Source organism: Anas platyrhynchos, chromosome 1, assembly GCF_047663525.1.
Source record: "Anas platyrhynchos isolate ZD024472 breed Pekin duck chromosome 1, IASCAAS_PekinDuck_T2T, whole genome shotgun sequence".
NCBI classification, from domain to species: domain Eukaryota; kingdom Metazoa; phylum Chordata; class Aves; order Anseriformes; family Anatidae; genus Anas; species Anas platyrhynchos.
This window is the reverse complement of record NC_092587.1, coordinates 142586694-142612540: the sequence shown is the minus strand read 5'-3', so window position 1 is coordinate 142612540 and position 25847 is coordinate 142586694. Positions and strand designations below refer to the sequence as shown.

The 25847-nt window shown below is 40.2% G+C and overlaps 1 protein-coding gene across 6 annotated transcripts in view; it reads left to right on the top strand.

Moving 5' to 3' along the window:
- Positions 1 to 24124, top strand: part of FHL2 (four and a half LIM domains 2) — a 41179-nt gene extending 17055 nt beyond the window's left edge. For 3 of the 6 annotated variants that reach the window (XM_013109849.5, XM_038173261.2, XM_005031051.6), the window contains 5 exons: positions 10302 to 10476; positions 18284 to 18458; positions 20381 to 20550; positions 21553 to 21739; positions 23241 to 24124. In XM_013109849.5, coding sequence (XP_012965303.1) covers positions 10321 to 10476; positions 18284 to 18458; positions 20381 to 20550; positions 21553 to 21739; positions 23241 to 23392 — 840 coding nt within the window. In that variant the 5' untranslated portion in view covers positions 10302 to 10320 and the 3' untranslated portion in view covers positions 23393 to 24124. Of the gene's footprint in view, positions 1 to 10296; positions 10477 to 18283; positions 18459 to 20380; positions 20551 to 21552; positions 21740 to 23240 lie in introns of all 6 variants that reach the window. The other 3 variants (XM_038173259.2, XM_038173260.2, XM_005031050.6) reach the window with 1 other exon arrangement.
- Positions 24125 to 25847: the final 1723 nt, after the last annotated feature.

The window sequence follows — 25847 nt, the reverse complement described above, 5'->3', positions numbered from 1 at the left end:
TATGAACCTTATTTTCATCTGTTCATACACTTACAGAACTCCCTGCTTTCTGGCTAAAGTCTTCTGTGTCTTTTATCAGCCAGATGGAAAACTTAGAAATTGATTGCTTTGGGCATTTGGATTTGAAAAAGTGAGAAAAATAGTCTTTTTATATATAAAAAAAAAAAAAAAAAAAATCTTATAAAAAATTGTGCTTGTTTTCTGTGTCTGTACATATAACTGGGAAAATATGCACCCAAAAGACTGAACTCTCCATAGAGCCCATGATCACATCTAGATCACGTTTTGTGAAAATTTAAAAAAAAAAATCATATGAGGTGCTGTATCTATTAAAAAAGCAGCTCCAAACACTACCTAGTAGCACTACCACATCCAAAAGCTGGCCAGAGCTCTAATAAAACTGTCTTTTGCACTAGCCATAAGATAGATATTGATGATTTGGGGCTGTCCTTTGGTGTCAGAACCAACACATGGTTGGGATGAGGTGCCAGCTGGAAGGTCAAAAAAACCTGCTGTTACTGAGAAATTATATTTGTGGAAGTTACCTGGGGTTCCCACTTGACACCTCATCCTGACTAGTGAGCCTGAGGTTGGGAGATGCACCAGTGCCTGAGGTTTTTCCAGAATACTTAGAAGATCCCAAGATGGCAGAAGCATTCGGGTAGAATTCATTTACTTTTGGTTCTTACCACTCTGCTGAATGTGCTCCCAAGGGAATCAGCAGTGCTACACATGCAAGCACCAAAAACTCACTTCCAGGTGGTTGTTTATTTTATAGGACATTCTCATTATTTTCTGTGAGATCACTGCTATTGTATAGCAGCAGCTGCGTTGTTGGACATTATTTATGTAAAACTTCCACCATGAAGATCATGCAATGGCAATTTAGTCTTTATCTATAACTGATCAAAGTACTCAGATACAGATAATGCCCTACCTAAGATAACACAGTTTCTTAAGGAAGTCTCTTTCCCTGAAATCACATCTTTCCTATCCGTACAGACCAACATCGGCACTCCCAGAGATCACACTTTGCACTAGAAAAGGTTTAGACAACTCCTTCAGTCACACTCAACATAGTCCTGCAAGTTCCTATTATGCTTTAAATATCAGGAAATTAAAATAGATAGATAGATAGATAGATAGATAGATAGATAGATAGATAGATAGATAGATAGATAGATTGCAGGTCCTGCAATTGTAAGGGCAGATGTGATTGTTTCTGCTGCATTTCCATACAAATTCAAACTTTCACTCCAAAAGAAAATGAGGGGAGTGGGCTGTAAAGACCTATACTCACATGAGTGAATCCTGGCTCTGTTCCACAGGACATTGAGTCCCAAGTCTGAGAACCAAGCAACGCCTTACCTGCTGTCATCCTCACCTCCTTGCCTTGCAGTGTGCAGGGCATTCAGAATTCAAGGGGGGACTGGATTAATGTTAACTCCAACAGGCAGAGGACATGGCTCCTCTATGAAAACTGGGCTGAAAACTGAATGATTGCCTGTTGCTGCTGGCCGTACACCACCGCTCATTCTAGGACCCTAAAGGCGAGCTACAAGCAGGTCTGAGGTGCATTTGTGTTGGAAAAATTGATCCTCAGTATCATCAAAGAACCTCTGTATGGTGTAGTGTTGTAGACAGTCACCTTACCGCATTTGGGTACTGCTACAGAGATTGTGGAACTCATAATTTGCATTTTTAGGCTGATTAATTTTAATTGTGCAATTTTTATGGTTCATTTACATATGCACTGTTATTTGTGATGCAGATTCTTCCCAAGTGAGGGTGTGAAATGGCAGGGTAATGAAAGTTTTCATGGAAATAAATCTTGGATAAATTGACTGCCAATGAAGCATTAACATTAAAACAATGCTAATTAGATATCCACATATATGTAATCATAGAAAGGTTTGGGTCTGAAGGGACCTTAAAGACCATGTATTTCCAACCCCCTGCCATGGGCAGGGACACCTCCCAGGGAACCAGGTTGCTCAAAGCCCCATCCTACCTGGCCTTGGACACTGCTAGGGATGAGGCAAATATATATTTTGATTAGAAAATACTAGAGGCTTATTTTAAAGCTGAATACAATAATACGTCAACTCAAAAAATTAGTCTTCATTTTTTTCCTTTTTACATACCCTTCTACATTATATTGGCTAACTAGGATGATAATGTTTAGTGTATATATAGCAAAACACTGTAAGAGGGATGTAAGTGAATGTAACACTGACATAAAAATTTTCACCTCTCCCTTTTCACAGCAAATTTTCAGTTTTGAAGTTGCAAATATATCAACCACAGAAGAGCAAGCTCTAGGGCTGCACATAAGTTTGGCAGAAAGCAGTTCTAGACCCTTGGCAAACATAGGCACGAGGGTTCAAAACTCATCACTCTTTACTTCATCTTGCATAATAACAGTACTAAGTTGCATAAAAGAGTAAGATATTTGTAAGCATTTCCTTAGCCCTGTTTTCTCGTTGTTCTAAGGAACTCTTGGGATTTAGACCAGAAGTATCTTCAGAGACTAGGTCCCATCACTGATTAATTCCTCCTCCATGTTATGCAGTACATCTCTCCACAGTCCACCCAACATCTTCCTTCTTCAGTTAGGAAGGATCTCACTCACAAAAGGATTACCTGGGTCCTTGTCCCCAGGCTCACTGTCTTTCGGTGCCTTTTCCCAAGTCTCTCATGCATCACAGACACTTTGACTCAACATTAACAGCTGATGTGAGCTTTGCTCACTATGTCCAGTCCCTATCCCCAAACCCCAGCCAACAAACTGGACCAAACTGGTTTCACCAAGCTGTAACCCACCTATTTTTCTAAAATATGTCCACCTGAATGGGCATCACTAAGACTTATGTAGCCTTTTTTTCCCACATTTTGGAAAGCCAATGGCTCAGGAGTTTAGCAGAGAAGTATGGATGCCTCACAGCATCGAAGCATTCATTGCTACAGTAGTTTCACACAGCAGATGAAAGACGTGCATTAACTGTCCTCCACATCACCATGTGTGCCAGTTATCTTAGACAGAAAGGGCTTTTGTGGTCATGACTTGGTAAACAGAGAGAAAGAGACGGAGCTGCTTTGCTAAAGTCCAGGACAAATAACAAAGCATTCTTCCTGCATAGGATCCTCCCAGGTTTGTTTCTATACTTTCTAGAAAGAAATAAACATTATATATTTGGGGCAGTGTCCTTTTTTTGTGTTCTGGATTGTTTTACACAGCATTTCAAAAATATAGAAAAACTCAGAAATTTCGTTGCATAGTAGAACGTGATTTTTTTCTGGATATTTTTATCTTGGAGTCTGATTTCCTTGACATTAACAGTGCTCCTGTTAATAAGAGAAAATGATACTTTTCTGGAAAAAATATACCTCTATTGGAGCCTAATAGCTGCAGTCATTTAGCTTAAATATTTTTTTTCCATAGGGTAGAGCCAGAGATAACTGCAGGTTTTATTAATTTTATACTATTTATCTCCTTCCTCATGTTCTGTTATCTGCTTAAATGATCTTACTAGAAATATGAATTTCTATGCTTAAGTAATGTCAAGTATTTGGCCTCTCTCTTTGGAGTAAGTCTTGTCTTATTCCACAAGAGAAAGAAGGCAGACAGCAGTTTCAAAAGGCTTTGAAATACAACATAAGAGCAAGCCTTTCCGCTTGAGCTGTGCTCTTCCTTGCTATGGTAGATGTAAGAGTCATGCTCTGTGTTATTTAAATAGGCTCCTTTTGTAAATGAAATGTATGCAGGAATGTTTGTAAAACCATACATCCTGTAGTCACTTCAATATCAACCTCAGTTAATCATAGTGTAAATTGTGTGGGGTGCACTGTCAAAGTACCAGTGCTCATTTCTTCTGTGGGATCTGTACTTACTACCACTGCTGCTTACTCCACAGCTGCAGGAATGGCTCTAAACCGGAGCAGATCCTTACTGAATGCCAAACACAACAAACCACGCAGAAACCACAACTGGAGTGTTCCTGCTCCACCGTTGTGACTGTACTCAGGCAGCAGCATTGAGAGCCTTCCCACACAAGAAACATTTTCTGTTCTTTATTATTATTATTACTTTAATGAAAGCAATCTTAAATAGCAGACTTTCCACTTTCTAATTCATGATGGGCTGACTGTGCTATCCAGACAGGAACCAGGTATGCTTTGGTTATCTGCACATGTTAATGCCATCTGTCTGCTCAGAAAATTGCTCTAAACTACTTAAAAAGAGACACTGGAATGTTATACCATAAGCAAAATAAGTCACCCGTGTACAAGCAAGGTGAGTTGCTGGAAAAACCTAAATGTGATTCTGAAGAATACTTTCAGGTAACTTTAAAAGGTCCATTAAAACATACAGGTTTTGTTTGTTTGTTTGCTTGTTTTAATATTTAGTATGTATATAGAAAAGACTGGGTGGGATATTTAAGATCTGGGTTCAGCTTTTATTTATTTTATTATTATGTTAAAATATCAAATCAAGTTTTCTCTGCTTTTGCAAGGTAACTGGTAGATCTACAAATATCTTCTCTGAGCTTAAAACCTTCAGAAGCAGCAAGGGACACCTCTGTAATCAGATATTTCTGACATCCTAACCTTGACTTGGACACTGGTAAATCAGTCTGGACATTGTTAACAGGGCTGATGTGGGAGAGCAATGACACGTTGTGTTACAAGGACTTGATTTCTTGAAGGCAGGGTGCCAAATCTTTTGATGGGTTTACTACAGGACTGCTCTTCCACAGCAACAAGAGAAAGAAGCTTCCACTTTTTCCTCAGCTTAAAAACGACAAGAGAAAGAAAGACTGAAGCCAGATCTGTCTGAGCATCCTTGTCTCATTTACAAGCTGAGCATAAGCCCCAGATTATGGGATACAGGGACACCCAGCAACTCATTCCCTACAGTAATCATGCCTCCCCTTTTCAGGGACATGCACAAAAGTGATGTTATGAACAGCTGCCACAGTAATAAGCTTCAGTGTCTCAATAACCTTGCAAAAGCATAACTCTTTTCCTCTCTTTAATGAAGAAATTCATCTTTACAGAGTGGTAGCCCAACAGCCACTGTCAGGGACAGAGGGCCTATGGCAGGAGAAGAGCAGATGGCTGAGCTTTCTGTAGGATGAGCTCTGTGTCACTTGCATCTCAGCATCTGGCTTAGCTTTTGGAAGCTAAGGATGAAAATGTCCCTCTGTGATCCATGGAGAGACATTTACCTGCTCTGCATCAGCTGGCTTGGTTCCCCATGGCCAGGAGCCTGCTGCTGGAGGGTCAGGGATGCAAGCAACACAGAGGTAGCACTTGTCCCATGGCCAGCTGCAGATCCAAGCACACAGGTTTACCTATGGGATCTGCCATCAGGGTGTCTGTGGGCACACGTCCCACAAAGCAGAACATAAGCAAGCCAAAAGAAAGAGTGTTACTGCCCCTAAATGCGTCCAAGTAAACCTAAACATAAAGGACTGTTTTGGATGTTTGTGGTGTGCATCTGTTCCAGCTAACTTTCACCCACTGAAGTTCAGGTGGATTCTGACTGCATGTTACATCTTTTTTCCACTTGCCAGTGCTACTGTCAAATGGTCATTTCTTTACTTCTCCTGAAGTAAATGTAAAAGAAATACACACACATATATATACAGCCCTTCTTCTCTCCTGCCCCCCTGCATGACATTATTGCCTGGTGTGGAAAAATGATTAGCACTTAGAAGAGTGGTTTGCAGTTGCTGCAGTAAGATGGTAGATAATAAATGTGGCAATAGCTGCTAAGTTACAGGAAAATAATCACCTCTTGCCAGAAAGACCAGCACAGTTTGAACTGCTAGTTCATAGTTGCAAAGGATATCATAAATCTTTGCAATTTAGCCTTTGGAACATTAGCATAAATTGTTTCCAAATGCTCTGGACCTGCATGGCTTATGTCACTGGAGTTGCCAGACACAAATCTTCCTTTCTCAGGGGAAGGAAAATAAACAGATCAAAAATACTCCATGTGCACAGTTCTTCTGGGGAAAAAAAAAAAAAAAAAAAAAAAAAGTCAGGTGGGAGAAATGTGTGTATGTGTTGGAAGAAGATGGGTGTCTCCAAAGACCTTTTATTTCATGTGCAGGTGGCTGAGAGAACATCTTGCTCTTAGGGGCATAGGAAAACTCTAGCCCTATAGATCTGACCAAGGTCAATAACAAACCCCTCTTAGGCATCTACAGGTGGTTTAGTTCAGTATCTGCAAATACCAGTAAAGAGATCAGAGTTTCACTTCTTTAAATAAACTAAACTCCTATGTTTTTTAGACAATTTAGAGAACATCTCTCATTAGGCTTGCAAACATTGCTGGAAAAGGCATACATGGTCTGGGACAGCTAGTCCCTTCTTCCAGTAGCAGATCATGTCAATTGATGGGGGAGTGCCACATAATTCCTTAATAAACCCTAATTTTTATGAGATAGTATGATAACTTCAACCATTGCTTCTAGTAAAATGAGCCTGTTTTAGCAGAGAGGGGAAGAAGAGGAAAGAAGCACAGCTTTTATTTCAGCCTACTACTTACTTTTTGGTAATTTTCATGCCAATTCTTACATCCTGAAAGACACTATCTGGGTGGTGCTAACATTTAGCATAAGCTGGAACTTCCCTTCTGGGCATGCAGGGGAAAGCTGTTTTCCTTTTGGAGATGTACTCGTTATGTCTAATGCTGTAGGAGGGAGACTGTGGCAGAAAAATCAATTTCTCCCTTATGCTAATGTTGAGAGCAATCTGAAATTGCATCAGTGTAAAATGACTACTGCAATAAAATCTAAAGACCTTGTGGTACTACAGAGAGGCATAATAAAGATGAGCTTCTGGCCCACAGAGCTCTACATTCAACAAGTATCAGCACAATAGGAAGGCATTAATCAATGGCAAGAAGGCTGAATTGCAATTTGTGCCTGTCCACAACTGAGAAAATAGTCTTTTTTTTTTTTGACAGGCAAAAGCATTGCTCAGTGTGATTTCATGTTTATTTGTAAAGCAACAGTGAAAGGATTCATTTGGCATTCCTACGAATATTCTGCAGATAGGCCCTCTGATTATTTTAGATTTAATTTCTTCTCTCCAGAGAAGAATAAAACTGCCAAAATATCCTCAAAATATCACATAGTGGGTTGTGAGATTCAGTCCAAGACTCAAATCTAAACAGCCTGGAGCTTGGGATGCTTCGCGCTGAATTCCAGCTTTCTGAAGGAAACCATATGAACCTGAGTGCCTAACTTTAAGAGATATTGGGTCTGAAATTATTGCCAGATCCAGCAAAGAAGTCACGTAACTAAAACCAAAATGCAGATCTTGGAAATTTTCCTTTCTTGTCATTTAATTTCCCAGACCACTGGAGCTATGCCTCTAACCCTAACCAGAAATATCCCTTCAGGGTCTTCTCAGAGTAGAGTTCACCCCAAATCTATTTGAGACATAGGAATTGGTTCTGCCTCTCCCTACTCTGGGAGGGACCTTGACAATCTCAGAGCACAGTTAACAAAATCAAATCCCTTTCAGGATGTGTCTAGGTATTTTCCAAAATAGTGGCAGTGACTCTTCTTATAACAAGTAAGCAGTAATGCTTGCCTGTGTTCCTGTGAAAAAACACCCAGAAAATAATAGAGCACTCAGGAACACCCCCGCGACATCGGAACATCCAGTTCAGATGTAATAGTCTTTGCTTCCAGTCACGAACCACTTCTATTTTACATTTGGCAGCTTTGGATGAAGAATAGAAATGGTATAAACCTTTAAGGGAATTGCACCCTGTATTTTTCACTCTTACACGTCTTCACCACACAAACTTTTGGCTCTGTGGTATTGCACACCTAATTCAAGGCTAGGAAAAAAAAATAAATCTGAAGAAATGTGAAAAATGCAAGTCCATACACACTTCCTGCTCAGATTTCAGATTTTTAATAATGCAAATTGACTGTGCAACCAAATCCTATCATTTAAAAAGGTGATAGAGTCTGGTAAAAAGCTACAGATTTATGTCCTAAATACCTACCTTTTACAGAAAGCTATCACTCCTCTCAGACTCAGTCATACACACAACTTTATAATAGCCTGACTCCATTCATTTACCTGAAATTACTCCTTGAAGGGATTTGCTTGAAGCAAGTTAAGTCCTTTCTATTTCCTTCATGGGAAGTACAAATGTGTTATGTAGGTTGGGAATGTAAATGGGCTCAAAATGGAGGGGAAAATAAATCTACCAACACCGACTAAATGTTGTGGAAAAGACTTCACCTCCACTTGAAGAGGAGACTAACCTGCAGGAAGCAGTTTATGAAGGAAATACACCTTTGTGCCAGCCCTGTTTCTTGCTCTCTTTCCTTCTGCTGTCTTTGCTAGCCACTGCTGTTGGAGATGGGCTACTGGTGAACTTTAGGTAGTCTCTGCACTTCTTTCTCCAGTGTAATTCCTCTGATTTTCCATCGTTTCATTATCAATCCCTATGGTCCTCTTTAATCTCCAAGGACCAAGAGCACCTAGCGTACTCCCAGCTTTCCTTTTGGATAAGGAAGTTAACTAGTGCTTCCCCACAGCTTCTGTAGGGTGAAAACAGCTGCACTACTGCTCCTTTTGAGTAGGTCATAGCACGGATGACCGGCTGCCAGGATTTGTGTTCCAAGCACTTTGGGGTGTTCAGTAGTTTCCCTGTCCTTTTCCTTTAGCAGTCACCTGGAGCTCAAAAGGCTTCCCAGCAGCTGAGCCATCATGTACCTGCACCACACATACAAAAGCTTTCACCTCTTAGGCTCTGTGAGTAACTACACAATTCAGCAGCTGACAGATCATCAAAAATAGAAAGCCTTCTAGCCACCAAATCCACCTTTGCCCATTCGGACCACCCTACAACCTTAATCAAACACCAGCCACAGGGGATATAAGATAATAAGAACTGAAATCCTGGAGGAGAACTAAGAATTTCAGAATGCCCTAAGGGTGGCTCCTCCAGCCAAAAGAAGAGGAAAAACTCCAGGATCAAGGAACCCATGCCAAGAACACTAAGCAAGTAACAACTTTTTGTTTAAAAGTGAGGGCTAAAGTTGGCAAAAGCACTGCGGCTGCTGTGAACGTCACTTGTGTGTGAAAGACAGAGATAGCCACTTAAACCATTAGTACCCAAAGCATTTAAGGCTTTATAGACCAAATCTGGCTTAACAGGGAGCCCAGGCCTGGCAGGCAGTGAAGGTCATGCAGTACAGGTGGAATGTGCTTTCTGCCTTGGAAATTCCCCTTCCTAAACAGGCGGCTATGTCCTGCTCCAGCTGTAACCTCTGAGCAGATTTCAGGTGTAACACACACTGAGAGCCTCAGGCTAAGAAGCTGATGATTCCAGTTAAACCCAGACCCAAAATAAATTGTCCCAGGCAGTAATGAACATTCATGCAAGTAATCAAAGACATTCATGTCATTGTTACTTGTGTGTGCATCCAAAATATACTGGAGACATAACAAGACCAGAGGAAAAAATAGCAAGTGACCCTGATTCAGACAAGATGACCTTTTGCATTTTCTTCAAGTGGCTTTTTTCCTTCCATAAACATTACATGACATTTGGTTTAACCAGGGTAGCTAGCTCTTGTTCGTGTCCCACTAAACCACAGCAGCTGGATAACTCATTCAGGGGCATCAGGGAAGACTCAGACACACAATTGCTGCCCCCCCCAGCTCCTGCTGCTAAGAGCACCCACAGTCCCACATGTTAGCAGAGATGGAGGGGTAATGGCTCTCTCCAGAGCAATGACTGTTTGCCATGGGCTTATAGAGAATGCAGAGAAGGAAAGTGCAGAAGCACATGGCAATGGTGTTAGATAGCCCCTGCATGACTAAAGTCTACCAGCAATGCAAAACTTCTCTCCTTATAGAAGAGATGCTGGTCCTTCTGGAGATTAGCTGATTCATCCTCTTAAGATATTTGGTTTCCTCCATCCCCTACAGAGACAACGTCTTGCATTGGGCCTGTAGGTCAAAGTTACTCGATATTCCTTAGGAATCCCATGTGAATTCTTCACAATCACGACTTACCCATTTTCCTTTCTCTGGTCTCTAACACTAGCTCTGGTCAAAGACATGTCAATGGTGGTTAAAATAGACGGGCTACAGTCTTTGTCCAGGGCTGCGAGATTTATAGTTTTCTTCTATTGTGTTGATTTATCTGATTGAAATTTGAATTTGATAAACTGGAATTGATAATAAAGCTTTCTTGGGGGATTGGGTCAACGTGCCTAGTCTGATAAATGCCTGTTTCTGTCTTTGTGGCAGAATAGCTGGACTCCAGACACCAACATGACCGAACGCTTTGACTGCCACTACTGCAAAGAGTCCCTGTTTGGCAAGAAGTACATCCTGAGGGAGGACAGCCCCTACTGCGTGAAATGCTACGAAAACCTCTACTCCAACACCTGTGAGGAATGCAAAAAACCTATTGGCGCTGACTGCAAGGTACGGCAGAGTTGTGTCTCATCATGGAAATCTTGGCAGAGTAATATATTACCCCACAGCTGCAAGCACATCCCTCACTCTACACAGAAATGTTAGGCTCATCCTTGAGTGCTTAATTCACTGATGTCATGAATGAACGATTTGGTCCTCAAAGTGCTAGACACATCTTTGGAACCAGCAGGAATGGAGGGTGCTTCGCACCTCTTAAAACAGAGTTGAGCAACAAACTTTCAGATGTTTGTTAATTCAGTTTGGAAGGGTGCCCTGAATGCCCAGGGCCTTATATAGCTGGAGGGCATAATGCACAGGTTGAGAGGAGTCCTGCTCTGAGCAGCAAGACCCAATTTAAAGTACCAGAAGGGTTTTCAGGTAAAAATATTTGATGTTAAAAACACATGTAATCCTTCAGTATTCCCCAAAGTTAACAGGTTAAATTTAGTGAACTTTTTCCAAAGGTAATACAGCATTGACATTTTACTTTATTATTTAGGATGGAGAACACTGTCTTTATGTGGGAGCCTTGTGTCTGAAGCATGGTGCTATTAGCTAGAAGGACCTATAAGCTTATCTTGATGGTTATGTAGGGTTTTCTTTTGGTGAAAAAGTGGTTTTTTTCTGGACCCCTGTGTCTGTTTTTCATCACTTCCAATGGCAAGACTCTGTTATAAAACATGTTAATAGAAATTGAAAAGCACCCCTCTTCCTTTAAGCCATGGGATGATCTGATGATAGAAAGTCTCCTTAACTCATTAAGAGAGCCCAACTGGCCTTGGGACCAGCTAGGACCTGTAAAGGTGGCAGAAACCAATTTTTCTTGCCTTTGGATGGGATGGAGATAAGCTGCTGCTGTCTCTGCAGTGACCACAATTAATTGTCATCAAGAGACAAGACACACTCAGAAAAAGATGCCAACTCATGGACCACAAAAATCTGGCCAACACTGACCAAAGTAATAAGTCAGTCAGAACACAATTAGACTTCTAAATGGAGAATAATGATAGTGGAACCCAACTAAAGATTACATAGGAAAGAGCAGAGGCCTCGCTTGTTTGAGCTATGCACCACATGGCAACACGTACCCGTTCTAAATGAGGTGTGACTGCCTATTTTCCTTTTAAATTACCCCAAAGAAGTGGAGTTCTCACCAGTTTTACTCTGACTGAATGAAGACAGATGATATTTGAGGCATCCAGTGAAGCGATGGTTGGACTGCTATGGATGGATTTCATCCTACGTACACCCTCCCTGCACAAATTTGACCTGTTCAAAGTTGGCCAAGAGTTTCACTGGCAGCGTGGGTTTACATTAAAACAGTGATTTACGTTGCATGGCCATAGGATTCTTTTATTTCCTTCATTGCTGATCCATACCTCTAGGAACATGAATTAATTCATTTTGCTGGTACTACCACACTATCGTTACTTCAAAGGCTCAGAAATATAAAAGTATATGCTTATCCAGATCAGGAAAATTTGATTTCTTCTCTCTTCCAAACTTATCTATCCTACCCTATTGGAAAATGGGTGGGAAAGCCCCTTTCGGAAGCCTTAAAATGGTGAAAATGTTTGGCCATCATGACAGAGAACTGGCAATAACCCATAAGAGGCTATAAAACTGCCAGTTTCCCTACAGCTCATAAATATGCAGATTAGAGAAAAAATACAGCTGGCCTGACCTGGAAAAGCAAAATATTTCTGCCCCATTCTAGAATGTGCTTTTGTTTTAAGGTCTCCTTCTAATCCCCTGAGAAGATATTTCCATGTGTTGATATTCAAGAATTTCAAAACTTGGACTGGCTTCAACAAATCTCGGACAAAGTATTCAGGAATTAATCAGGCTGAACTTTTCAACCCAAATTTATGGATTTAGGGAGTGTGGGTGTTATCCGATATACTTCATTTCTGTATTTTTAAGCAAAACACGCTCTAATAGCAGATAAAACAAATACAACAACAAAACAATAATTTTCTGCAATACAAGAATATTTTTGTACGTAAAGGACCAAAACTATATGTGGAGAACCAAAACGAAAAGATAGTAAATAAAGATTTCTTAAAGAAATTAACTGTGTATCAGAAAAAAAATGCATCTTTTTTTTTTTGTTGTTGTTCGTTTCTATGACTGCTGTGTGTGCCTGCAAACAATCCTCTATGCTATAGCCTTTCAACCTGCTGACCAATTTTAAGCAAATTTTAACAAATGGCTAAATGTCCCTAAGATCTTTGAGTCTTCTGAAAATGAAATATGTTGTGAGTATTAAAAAAGAGATCTGAATAATATTCCCATTGAGAGGAAAACTAGAGTAGTTTTTCAAGTACAGTAACAGACTCTAGAGAATACATTTAAGAGAAAGCCCTTCAAGGTTTCTCAGCCACAAGTTTCAAAGTTTGTCTATGACTGAGCATAATTGAACCAGGAAACACAGTCACAAAAATCACGCTTCTTCTTATTATTAAGCTATATATATACACATAAGCATCTAAACACATAATAGATATATAAACATTATACACATATACATATATATATCTTTTCACACACTGCATTTGCAGTACAGTCAAAACATGTCATGCTTGTGAATAAAACCAGTACTCTTACTACAAGAACAAAGTAGACTCCATACATATTAGCTGTCCTGACGTAGCCTTTATTCAGCTGTAAAATTTAGAACTAAAGCTTTATAAAGTGAAAATGTTATCCAGAAGGGTAGCATCCAAGCCTCTGTGTCCTCCGGGGGCACCCACCCTTACATCCATCCACAGGACAGATTGAAAAGCCCCAACTAGCTCTCACCTCAGATCCTCCTTTGCAAGTCCCTTCTTGGCCACCGCTGTTTCTCTGCACTGAGAAGAGCTGAAATTAGATCTCACCTCCAGTGGGGATGCTCCTCATTTCACCCTGCAAAGAATTACTTCTTGTGGGTGGCTTGGTTAGTCTATGGCTGTTTCTTAGGACCTGCAAAATTTGAGACTAAAGACTAGGATTAAGACTCTCAGAGCTCCCGATACCCAAAGCATGAACTCTTATCTGCAAAATTAGGTGCAAAGCAAGAATTAGCTTTGATTAGATTGTAAATGATTACTTATCATTGTGAAAATTACTGTACAAAAACCAACAGAAAAACAGTGAACAGAATCTCCTCTCAGTGGACAGGAGCAATCCCCTAACCAGCCCTCCCACTCAGGAGCAACCCTCCTGCAGCTGAAAGGGCTACACCAAAGCAAAACGGGTGGTGACAAAGAGACAGCCAGCTCTCCAGCTCCAGCACTACTGCGGTGTCTTTCTTGCTGTGTTTCAGCACTGGTGCATAGCATCATCTCCCCTGGGTTACACTGAAGCTTCATATACTGAGTGGTGGGAGGCACTGGCAGACAGACAGTCGAAAAACACGATGCCATGTCTCTCACAGCTATTACACATCCTCCATATGCCAACAGGTCCTAGCAGAAATTTGCTCCTTTTAAGCAGAAGAAGTTGGCATTTTGATGCCCGTGTCCCTGGTGAATGCTCCCTACGCCCACCGTTTCCTTGCTTCTTTCTGGAAATCCACCCATAATGTTCTCATTTGCTTAACTGCTTAAATGTGACTTTTGGTTGATTTTTGCCTTTTTTTAATAGTTTCTTTGCAGGCCCTCTGGCACAGAAACCATCACAAATACAGGAAATACCTCCAGTAATCAAGTGCTTAATGCAGACCACAAGCTGGCCTTGGCAAGCAGGAGAGGGTGCAAATTCCCTCCACAAAATGTGAGAACTAAATTAAAAGTGGAGCATGAGATAAACTACTTTGGCAGCACATAGGCCAAAAATGAGTCAAAAGGGTCAGTCTTACATATAAACTCAACAAAAAATATAGCATCTAATGACGTGGATCAGGAAAGGATGAAAAGCTGTCCTAATTTTTCAACTCTCTTCTGTGTTGCAACACTTCCTCTGTGCACTGCTGAATATCAGACTCACTGTTGTGAAGAGGAATGGTGACAGACCATTAGTCTCTTGTCATATCACTATGGTGCTGGCTTCAGTAGAGTGCTGCTTAATTTTACCTTTTCTAAATACGATCTTAATAGGGAATTAACAGTCTAGCACACTAAAATGTTCAGTTACAGTGAGTGCATGACCATAATTTGTACAGAGTTTTGTTGTAGTACCCCATTTTCCCTGCTTATCCTTCTGAAAATAGCATTGTCGCTAGCAAGAAAGTCTGATGTGTGTTTTTCATTTATGAACAAACATATACAGTTATCCTTCTGATAATGATGCCTCTAGTCTCCTTCTTCTTGTTGGGTCCCTGTTGAGAGCCAGTTCAGGAGAAAAGATAATTCATAATGGTTTAAGCTTGCTTAGACTTATAAAGGTCTAAGACACAATATATTTGTAGGATATGAGGGGCTGAAAACAGCTATCCTGACAAAGTTCTCTTTGGAGATGGCATGATGAAAGTCAGGGAAAGTAAAATTGTTTGAAAAGCACCTGAGGTCTTTTCAAAACTGTAGTTTCAAACCTATTTTGCAAGAGATGACCAAAACGCTTTGGATATAAATAGGGTCCACTTTAATGTTTATTTGTGCCATGTTCCTACTGTCAGTCATCTGCATGTGTACAACTCTTGGCTCACTCTGATGTCTCTTGGAGAAACATCCCAGAATTTGCCACTCATTTGGTCCCCCCAAGGAGCACTGAGCTGAAATTTTCGAGAAGCAGATTCTCAGATCAAGCTGAGAGATGTACCCATTCAAATCTGAGTAGCTTCAGGTCTCGTTAATCTAGTTATGCTTATACTCACGCAAATCAGATAAGGGAATTATTATTTTTCACATTCAGAAGAAATATAACTGAATGAAGTGCTAAATATTTCTTCCTGCAAATTCAGCTGCAGGATTTATTGTAGCTCTTCAGAGGCAGGCATTGCCCTCCTCCCCCTCTGTTTTCACTGGGAGCACATCTGGAACTAGTTTGCAGCTCTCTGCTCCTCAGCTGCAAAACACTTGCCCGGGACAGACCAAGTCCACAAGCATCTGTGTGCATGCATCTCTCTGTATGTAAACACACTTCCACTTCTGAAATGTCAATCTATGGTAATTCTTCAGGCTGTTATCTGTGCTTGTGTGTGCTTTATCTGACGAGAGCACGTGGCTGTCAGTTTTCATAGCCAGATGCACAGACTGATGGTAAAAAGTCATTCTCCAGATTTCTTTTAGGAAACATAAGAGGATTCATTAAAAACTAGTTAAAATACGTCGCATCAGGGACTCATTTCTTTCAAGCTGCATAAAGCAGCTGAGAAGTTACACTCATCAGTATTTTAAGGCTGCACTCTAGTTGTGAGTCCACAATAGCAAATGTCTTTATTAGTTCTTCCTGGAAATCCATGCAATAAACAGTAATTACAAGTAAATCACTTGTGTCTTCTGCTGGAACAGATTTGTTTATGTTCCTGTCAGCTAGCCTAACCTCGAGTAAATCTAATGCTCTTTCAGCTTAACTGAGCACCAGCCTAATAGTCAGACAAGCTTGAAGTCGTCTTTGCAGATGCAGCTTCTCCAGTGTAGAATCTGATCTAGATCGATAAATCTGTAATTTATGTGCACACCAACAGCTCCAGTTGGATATGCAATGTACTGACATAGACAAAACCTGATAGCCACCGACTTCGTAGCACTGACCTAAGAACAACCATGAAACAACTCACAAACTGCTTCATCAGTACCTTGAACTTCCCTGCTTCAGATGGCAGATTCAGAGAAAGAAAGCAATAACCATTTCACCTGGCCAATGCTCTGCCGCAGGCATGTCCAACCCAGACATCCTAAACATCCCCCACATTCGATGACACCAGCTGCTGCAATCATCCAAGCTAGCTAAAGATTATTTGCACCAGTCTGGATCTTGCTTGCTTTGGGTTGTGGCTGTGACTCATCACTTTGCCACGATGAAGTGTCTGGTACTGTGACCTGCTCCAATAGTGTCCATACAATCTGCCATCGTGATCGATTCAAAGATTAAACATTGCATCAGCAAAAGCTAATCCTCTTCTTCATTATTCCCCTGCAACAGGAAACAGACCTTCTGCATGGTATCATTTTATTGATTCAACAAGGCAAAATGAAAGGAAATATCAGTGAGTGAGTTTGGGGTATAAACATTAGCTTGCAGAATATTGCAAAATACGGAGAAAGGCAGAAAATGAAGGAAAAAAAAAAAAAAAAAAAAAGAATCTATCCTGTTACAATAGAAAGAAAAACAGATCTGTTGTCATTCTGTTTTCTTGCAGGCAAATTTCTTATTTTGGAAAACGCTCTTGGCTGTATGTTATATTTCTCTGATGAAAATATTTTTCTCCTTTGAGATCAGATTGAGGCTATTCAACTTAATTTAAAGAAGAAAAAAAGTTAAATAACTTCTAAACAAGACGTGTTTTTTGTTTGTTTGGTTGGTTTTTAATTTTTCTATTAGAAAAGTCTAAGGTTTTCTGGTCAGAAATCTGGGTTGTTTCAAAAAGATTTCCTTGAAATAAATAGACAACCTGAGTAAACAACTGTCAGAAAGCCGTACAGTATGAAGCTTAGATATTCTCTCTCGGGCTGCATTCTCAGAGACAAAAGACGTATTGGACACTACTTGTTACTCACAGTGACCTAAGAAATCTAGGTGAGCAGCTCAGTAGTCCAAAGAGAGATTCTTCATTTCGCAAATTCTTCTGAAGTTACTATAGTTTAGCACATTACTACGCATCCGCTGAGCTATGCAAAAACTATTTCAGTGTTTCCTGTTAGCTATTTTTGAGAACAAGGATCCTGCTGACATAACATGTTGCTATTTTAGGCTAACCTAAATCCACAGTATTTGTTTGCTCTGGGCTAAGATTGCATGTTTGGAGTCACCTGTGATGTGACTATGCTTACATGGAGCAGAGTAGGTCTGACACAAGCTATTGTTTCCATTCTACTTCATACAATTAGGGGAAAAAAATAAAAAGATATAAAACTCATTCCTTTCCTTCAGTTAACCAGGGCAATTCTGTGCTTCTAATTAATATATAGCAGATCTCGAGCTTGAACCTGACAAATTATTTCTGCTTAATTTTTATATTTCCTACTCATGACAACACGAACACAGAAGTCACAGTTCTTAGAAGAACTTTTTTGGTGTTGGTTTGTTTTGTTTTAATTTTAAAAAGTACCACTGGCGAGATATTTTAAATACTTAGGTGCTCCAAGGTGCTAATCCCTTGGCCAGGAGTGTTCTGGATCAGCAGCTACAGGTACGGTGTGGTCTCATCTTCCAGAGCGTTCGTTCAGTCTCCAGCAAAGCACCTGATTTACATTTGAAACAGAAATATAAGACTTGGTAAAAATCAGTCACAGCACACACACGTGCATGCCTTGGTGTAAATCTGTTGAACTATCAGAAAGGGAAAGGGATTTCAGTCCAGAAACAAACAGCTATAAAATGACCTAGAAATTGGAAATACTTAAGACAAATAGAGGGAGTTGTTATATTGCTAAAGTTAACAAGTCCTAACCTGACTCAAAACCAGGACTTTATTCTCAGAGGAAATACCTAACCGAACTGAAATTTAATTCAATTGACCTTCAATTGAGAGAGGGCTGACAGTTGTCATCAGCTGCTTTTGGTAATCATGGCAAAATAAGTTCACCTTCATTAGAACATGCTGTTTTCTTGAGCTGTGGGAATAAGCCCTAACTCCTGGCTGTGATCCAGATCCGAACACGTTTACATGCTCTGAGCTTCCAGTTGTGCAAATTGTTCGTTCTGTTTACTCTGTGGTTTTGGATTTCTATAGGATCTGTCTTACAAGGACCGCCACTGGCATGAAACCTGCTTTCACTGCTTCCAGTGCAAGAACTCATTGGTGGACAAGCCTTTTGCCGCAAAAGAGGAACATCTACTTTGCACTGACTGCTACTCCAATGAATACTCTTCCAAATGTAATGAGTGCAAGAAGACTATTATGCCAGGTTAGGATGCTCACTTTTGGGACTGAGGAAAGATCTGGTTAAATATCAAACCCAGTCTTGGCAGTATTTGTGGTGACAAATGTTTTTTTCCATGACTCTCTCTGCTAAGACACGGTGAACTTTGTAAGATACGGTTGAATCCTAAGTTATTTCCATGACCAGAACCCATAGTTTTCATAATGCATCTTGTTAGAATTTTTATATGTGTGAAATGGATTGTTCTTGAAAACTAGTATCAATTTCATTTAGTAGTTTTATTAATGGGATTTACAATTCTCTTTAGAAGCATTCATTGAAAGGCTTTTGATGGCTGGACAACTCTTCTGTCCAATCCCGCCTTTGTACTCTGTCTCAGTTGGCTTTCCATGCTTGAAGATCAGAGGACACTCACACAGTTTACTTAATTCTCAGTTTAGTTGTTTTAGGTAAATACTCTAAATTTAGATTCTGCAATAAAAAATGAATAATTGGTCAAAATATCTGTAAGGTCTTTCTTGAGCATAAAAGGTATAAAAAAAACAGGAAAACAGAAAAAAGACTCACTTGCACATGACAATAGGACAGCACTTGATTTTTAATTGATTTGATTGATGATTTGAGGGCTTAAAGTGGAAGGAATATTGGTCCAGCAATAAAATATTAAAAGGCAATTTGAACAATCCATATGCATGTTCCATAAAGATTACCAGTTACTTTTTGCTGTAAATTTTTTCCTTGGCTGATTCTCACACCAGTCATCCTAGACAAAAGCTCAAAACCACAATTTTCTTTGTACACCTAAGGTGTTTTGATAAGGGTTTGATGAGAGCGTAGGACATATAAATAAGAAACAGCAAATATACATAAAAACATATAGACATCCATTTATCAGTATAAGCATCTTTATCTGAGATGAGAAATATTTTATTTTTATTTTTTTACTATTTTTAAAGTTTGCTCGTACAGCACTCCATGTTACTCTGATCACCAACTGGAACATAATTCGTTTTGAAAGAACCAGCAAGAGGCTGGATACCCTTCATGGAGATTGTTGATGCTACTCTTGTCCTTTGCTTTGCTCCACTAAACATACAATTTAGATTTAATAAAGCATTATAATGACAAGCCCATTAAATACTAAATAATTACAAGCTTGATCTTTCAGGCCTTCTGCAAACTGAGCTCCCACTGACTTCAATCTAGCGGGTAACAAACAGGGTTCCCCCTGCCTTGTGTTTCAGTGATAATACAAACCCAAATAATGAACTGCTAAAAACGTGTAAATATAATTCTTGGCTATTCCAAAAACATGCATCTATATCTTTTCCCAGGATGCCACTCCTCCAAGAATTCCTTTTGGTATGATATAAAGAGTTACCAGCACAGGGAGTGCATAATTCTTAAAAGGTGTCCATTAACAAAAAGGGTCTGCAATACTCAAGGCAGAAAGATGAGTAACAGTGCACTTACTACATTGCTGCAAATGAGATCTTTAAAAACCAAAATTGCTGAAGTATGGGCAGAATTTAATGAGACCAAAAAAAAGAAAAATAAAGTTATGATACTGGTAAACAAAGGGGAATTAAAATTTGAGAAAAGGAAAATGGTAAAACTTCACCCTGTGGTGACTGGTGTGAGGAGAGTTGGCAAAGGAATTAGTGTGGTTCATCATTAGCCAACACACAAACAGCTCGTTAGTCTCCTAAGAACTTGATATTGTGTCAACAGACAGAAAAGTGGATTAGCAGTAAACATCTCTCTTCTTTTAAGGAGAACCTCTTACTGTCCAAAATCTTAAACTGGTACCCCATACCTTGAGAACATAGGCTAGCCTCTGTCTCATAGCTGCACTGCTTTTTCCCTGACAGTCAGCCACTGAAGTAGAGTTAAAAACTGCATTGGTCTCAGCCAGGAGTTCAGTTTGTGTTCTGGTCTCATTACAGGCACACGGAAGATGGAATATAAAGGCAACAGCTGGCACGAGACTTGCTTTATCTGCTACCGCTGTCAACAGCCAATTGGGACAAAGAGTTTCATCCCGAAAGACAATCAAAACTTCTGCGTACCCTGCTACGAAAAGCAGTTTGCTATGCAGTGCGTCCAGTGCAAGAAGGTAGTGCTCTTATTTTCTTCACCTAAAACACAAGGGATTGAGCTCCGTCACATTTTAAGTCCAATTAGGTAGAACATCATATTTTTCTGTGCATGGGAGTGAGTGGGTGAGTGTTAAAAGATTCGAAATCAACTGATTTCAAGAGATGATATAATTTCAGCTCCCATCCTGCACCAGGGACAACATTTACTCAAGTTTTCCTTTCTTCTGTCTGAATATAAATCTAATTACCTTTACTACCTCGTAGAAGCTTCAAAAAATTGGTGAATGGATAGGAGTTTCATACCTTAAATCTCCCTCCTAGAGTCTCATTTTAACTCCGTTTGAGAACAAGCTCCTAAATACTTTGGAAAGAGGCAAAGACAGATGAATGCTCATATTAAATTGCATGACCACACAGAAGATGGATTTACCAGGGAATCTCCCCTTTGTGAAGGCAGGAAATGAAATTAAAGTGACCATTTTTACAGCTTTTTAGGAACACTCAGGAGTCAAAAGAAGTTTGGTTTGTCTAAAGTCAGGGGAGCTGTTATTATAGGCAATGTCTAGTTATAAGAGGAAAAAGCCCAGACAAATTACAGAGAATCAGGAAGAAAAGATTTCAGGTAAAATTGAAATAAAGCAATCTTTGCCAAGGGAAATAAGGGGAAAATTAAAACACACAAGGTAGTTCTTTCACTATGAAGAATGGGACAGGTGAAGGAACAGAAATGAGACAAATCCTTGCACATTAATTTAAAAAAAAGACCTACAAAGACCAGCTTCAAAAACAAAGAGCACAATTCAGAGTGATACATAGGGCTTCTTTGTATAAATGGGGCAATTACAATGAATCACTTGTATGTTCTTCTCAAGGTTAAATTCAGCCAAAATTATGCTTTGCTGCTGTTAAGCCTTTTTTTCCTTCCTCCCACCCACAAAAACCTCATCGCTCTTCCTCTCTACCAAAGATACAAAGCTGCCACCCTCAAGAAAACACTTTGTCTTACTTCCCATAAACAGGCTATCACTTCAGGAGGCGTTACTTACCGGGAGCAGCCCTGGCATAAGGAGTGCTTTGTTTGCACTGGATGCAAGAAGCAGTTGTCCGGACAACGCTTTACCTCCAGGGATGAGTTTGCGTATTGCCTGAGCTGCTTCTGCAACCTTTACGCCAAAAAGTGTGCTGGATGCACAAACCCGATCAGTGGTAGGTCCCTCGTGGCGAGTCACTGAAAAATTATCTCATTTTTTTCTGATGAACTGCTGCTAATATTAAAAATGGTTCGTTAACTTATTCTGACGAGCTTGACACTACATAATTTAGGATTCGTGAACTTAAATACTTACCATGCCTTCCAAGTGCCTCATAAAAAGTGGAAGAGGTCCTTAAATTGAAGTTTTCTCCTTTCCACCTGACTTTCATGAACCATGGTGGATGCACAGTAACAGTTATGCAGGTAGTGGGATATCCATATTCTGTATGGCATTTCACTTGTGCTCATGAGAGGGATCACTGACCTCAGTAACAAAAGTCTCTCTACCAGTAGCTTCTAACTGGGTTATACCTCATGTTGTAGCAAAGTATTGCTTCCCAGGACAGCAGCTGGGAAATTACAAGGCTTTCCAGTACAATGGTAGTCAAAAGATCAACTGCTTACAGCTTTACCTTTGAAATACTTAGCATAAAATTGTAACGTCCTATATGTAGTAATCAGCATTTAACACCAAGATTGCATATCTGAGTTATAACTGAATCATTTTTGCATGACAATATTGCTCTGTCCCACACTTGTAGATGCTGATTTGCGTATCTCCTAGAAAGGTCAGTGCATAACACCTTGCTTGTTGTTACCTGTTCACTTCAGAAGCATTTTCTCTTCTGAATATGGCAGCCCTTTTTCATACACTGTTTTTTTCCCAATGTTATTACAAATGGCAACGCCCCCCAAAAAACCCTCTCAAGTAAGAGAGATGCCCAACCGAGTCCTTTCATTGACTTTCAGCTAGTCAATCCTTCTGCATAACATTCAAATTGCTTATCATTAAGATTAAGCAATAATTACTATTACGAGAGACATTAGCCCATTTTCTTTTATTCTATACAACCTCTATATTTCCCATGACAACCTCCACAGCCTCACACTTTTTTGTTTTTTGTCATTTGCTAACCTTCTTTTCTTGAGGCACCCTCCCTGAAATCTGTGAATCAAGTCATGAAGTAGCCTTCCTAAGTAAGGAAAGGAAGTAAGACTTCCTTTCTAAAGAACTTAATGCATTTTCACAAAACAAGATTAACTTACCCAGACATCATAAATGTTGTGTAAATAACCACCAGACTTCTGTAATTCAGATGCAGTTGCTTTTCTTTTCTTCTGCTCTGCATTGTAGTGCCATCCTGCTGTCAGCTAAGGGCTGAGCCTATCCTTAAATGTTCATTTCTGCCACCATCCATAACCACGCCAACAGTCTAGCTCATGAACTCAGCTGAAAGCAACAGAACTGCTTAAGGATGAAAATCCTTCTTGTTCCAGAGCAAGGGTGACAAAATTAGCACAGCAACAAACAGAAATAGGTTCAGCATAATGGCATTTTTCACTGCTGTATGTCAGATGTCCACAGCTACCCAGAAGTGGAGTCTGAAATAGCATCACTTAATGGCTAACGCGCTACTCTTCCCCTGTAACAGAATGCTTTTGGTTTCCAAACAGGTCTCGGAGGAACCAAGTACATCTCGTTTGAAGAGCGGCAGTGGCATAATGATTGCTTTAACTGTAAGAAGTGTTCTCTCTCGTTAGTGGGCCGTGGCTTCCTAACAGAAAGGGATGACATCCTTTGCCCTGAATGTGGAAAGGATATTTAAAGCTCAAAATAAAGAGGCAGGGAAGAGAGGCAGAAAGCCGCGCTTGCAATTTATAGCCTGAAACACACAGATGTTTGGAGCTAGCTTTGCCCTTCCGTGTTTCGCTATACTATTAACATCACTTAACCTTCTTACTCAAACTCTGCAAGTACAGAGGGAAAACAACTTCGGAATCTCTAGTAGCAGTGATGGTGTTTAAGATTTCTGTAGCTAACTAAAACTAATGCAAAACCTGAGATATAAAACCATTTGGGTGTTACTGACATACTACACTTTTTTTTTTCCCATTAAGTATTCCAGTTTAAGCATCTGAGTTAAGTTATGAGCAAGTGAAACAGTCCAGTGATTACAATGGCCGCACGCAATAAATTCATAGATGGGTATTCAGGGTGAAACCCCCAGCCTGCTGAAATTAATGGCAACCACCACTCAATTTCAATAAGGCCGTGGTCTCACCTCAGTGTTCTTGAGCTATGTGACTAGTGTGTGCTGTCAAGTACGTAGGAAGACTACAGGCATAGAGGGTGTGTTAATGTACAAGGATTTGTGCAATGTCGTAAAGAGATAACGATAAAACAGTTGAAGTGGGAGTGCTTCATAACATACACATTTTATTGCATGACTAGCTGATCATCGTGTGAAGTACAAGCTCTGATTGACAGTGCCAGTATTACATTTAGTCGACATTACACCGCACATTGTATTTTTCAAAATAAAGTCATTTAAAACAAAGCTGTTGCCGTGGTTTAACTGCATTTACACACCAGGTATTTACAAATAAATTGCTTTCACAGTCTTAAGAAACACAATGTAAGAGCCACACAGACACAACCCTTTTTGCATGCCCAAGTCACTATGAAATTGTGGAGTTCAAACAATCCCTGTACAAGCCCTGCTGATACAGCAGTCTTCTACTAACTGCAGTCATGGGGAAAGTTATCAGCAAAACCAAACTATGTGAAAATACTGACTTGATTGCAGCTGATAGAAGTGTGCTCATAGGCTCTGAACTCAAAACCAAAGTATTCTTTCCAGCAATCACGCTTAAAAAAAAATCAAACAACATTTATCTTTGCAAAGGTCAGAAGTTTATCTTCTGACTGGGACTTGTTTTATTATGTAATTTGTAATACCTTTTTCTCTAGCATCATTTCTGCTACATGTTTGCTACAACAGCAATAAAAACTAAGATGACACAATCCATGGGACGATAAACATCTTCCCAAAACACAACGTGGCCATGTTATGCAATGAACTAACCAAGTAAACCTTCCCCATGGAATTTGCTTGCATCATGGAAGAGGAGGAAAGTAACATCACTTTTCCAACGGGAATCTTTCTTTGCTCTGAGGGTGGTGAGGCCTTGGCACAGGCTGCCCAGAGAAGCTGTGGCTGCCCCATCCCTGGAGGTGTTCAAGGCCAGGCTGGATGGGCTTTGGGCAACCTGGGCTGGTGGGAGGTGTCCCTGCCCATGGGACAGGATGGGGTTCCAACCCAAACCATTCTGTGATTCAATGATCTTCAAATGTGCAAAGCAGAATTAGGAGTGTACTTGCTGCGTGTAACTGGGGAAGGTAAGTTTGCTCCTAGTTCCTGCCACCATTCTTAAATTCATCTTTTTTTTTCACCAAGTGTACAGTAGTCACAGGTCGTTCCTCTCTCATTAATTCAACAAGCTACATAGTTGCATTGGATCAGACTTGGTTTCCTGTACAGTTTGAAGAACTTTGCTGTCTGCTATTTCTGAAGCGCGCACCCTCCTAACCTGATCTCACCAGACAATTAAAATCTGTCCTGTAGTGACTTCGTTCTGTGATGAAGGCTGCAGTCAAGAACATCCATCCTTACATCCACACCCCCTAAAGCCAGAGAGTGCCCACCTCATTTAGCCTCTTCTGGGATCCTGCCGGTCTCCCAGCACACTGCAGCTCCGCGCTAGTACTTTGCTGAGAGAAGGACTGCTGCTATCTAAAGCAGCAGTGTAGGGCAGTAAGAAGAGCATGGCTTGCACCCTGCAAAAAAGGTTACAGCAGAAAGTAAAATGGTCCCAGCTTTGGGGAAAGGTAGGTAAAATGTAAAAAAGCTGGAAAGCGCAGGAGCCTTAAAACAAGACTCTTATCATGCAACGGCAGCATCAGGCTGTCATTCCAGTACAACTCTGCAAAGCACTCCTTAACGGTACAACACACACACACTCTTCCAGCAACTAGAACTACAACAAAATAAAACCTAGGCTCTAAACCACTGCCAAGAAGCCACCCAGAAAACAGAACTTCTGCCAGTTACACTAGTGCAAGGAGCAACACTTCACGTGGTAAAAAACACTGTTAAAACTCAAAAGTAGCCATGGAGCCTTCTACCCTGTAAGTATTTCTTAAGTTCTAGTCACTTGAATTCCACTGAAATGTAACCGCATAAAATGGACCGGTCTAATTACATCGTAAAAACAAGTCAG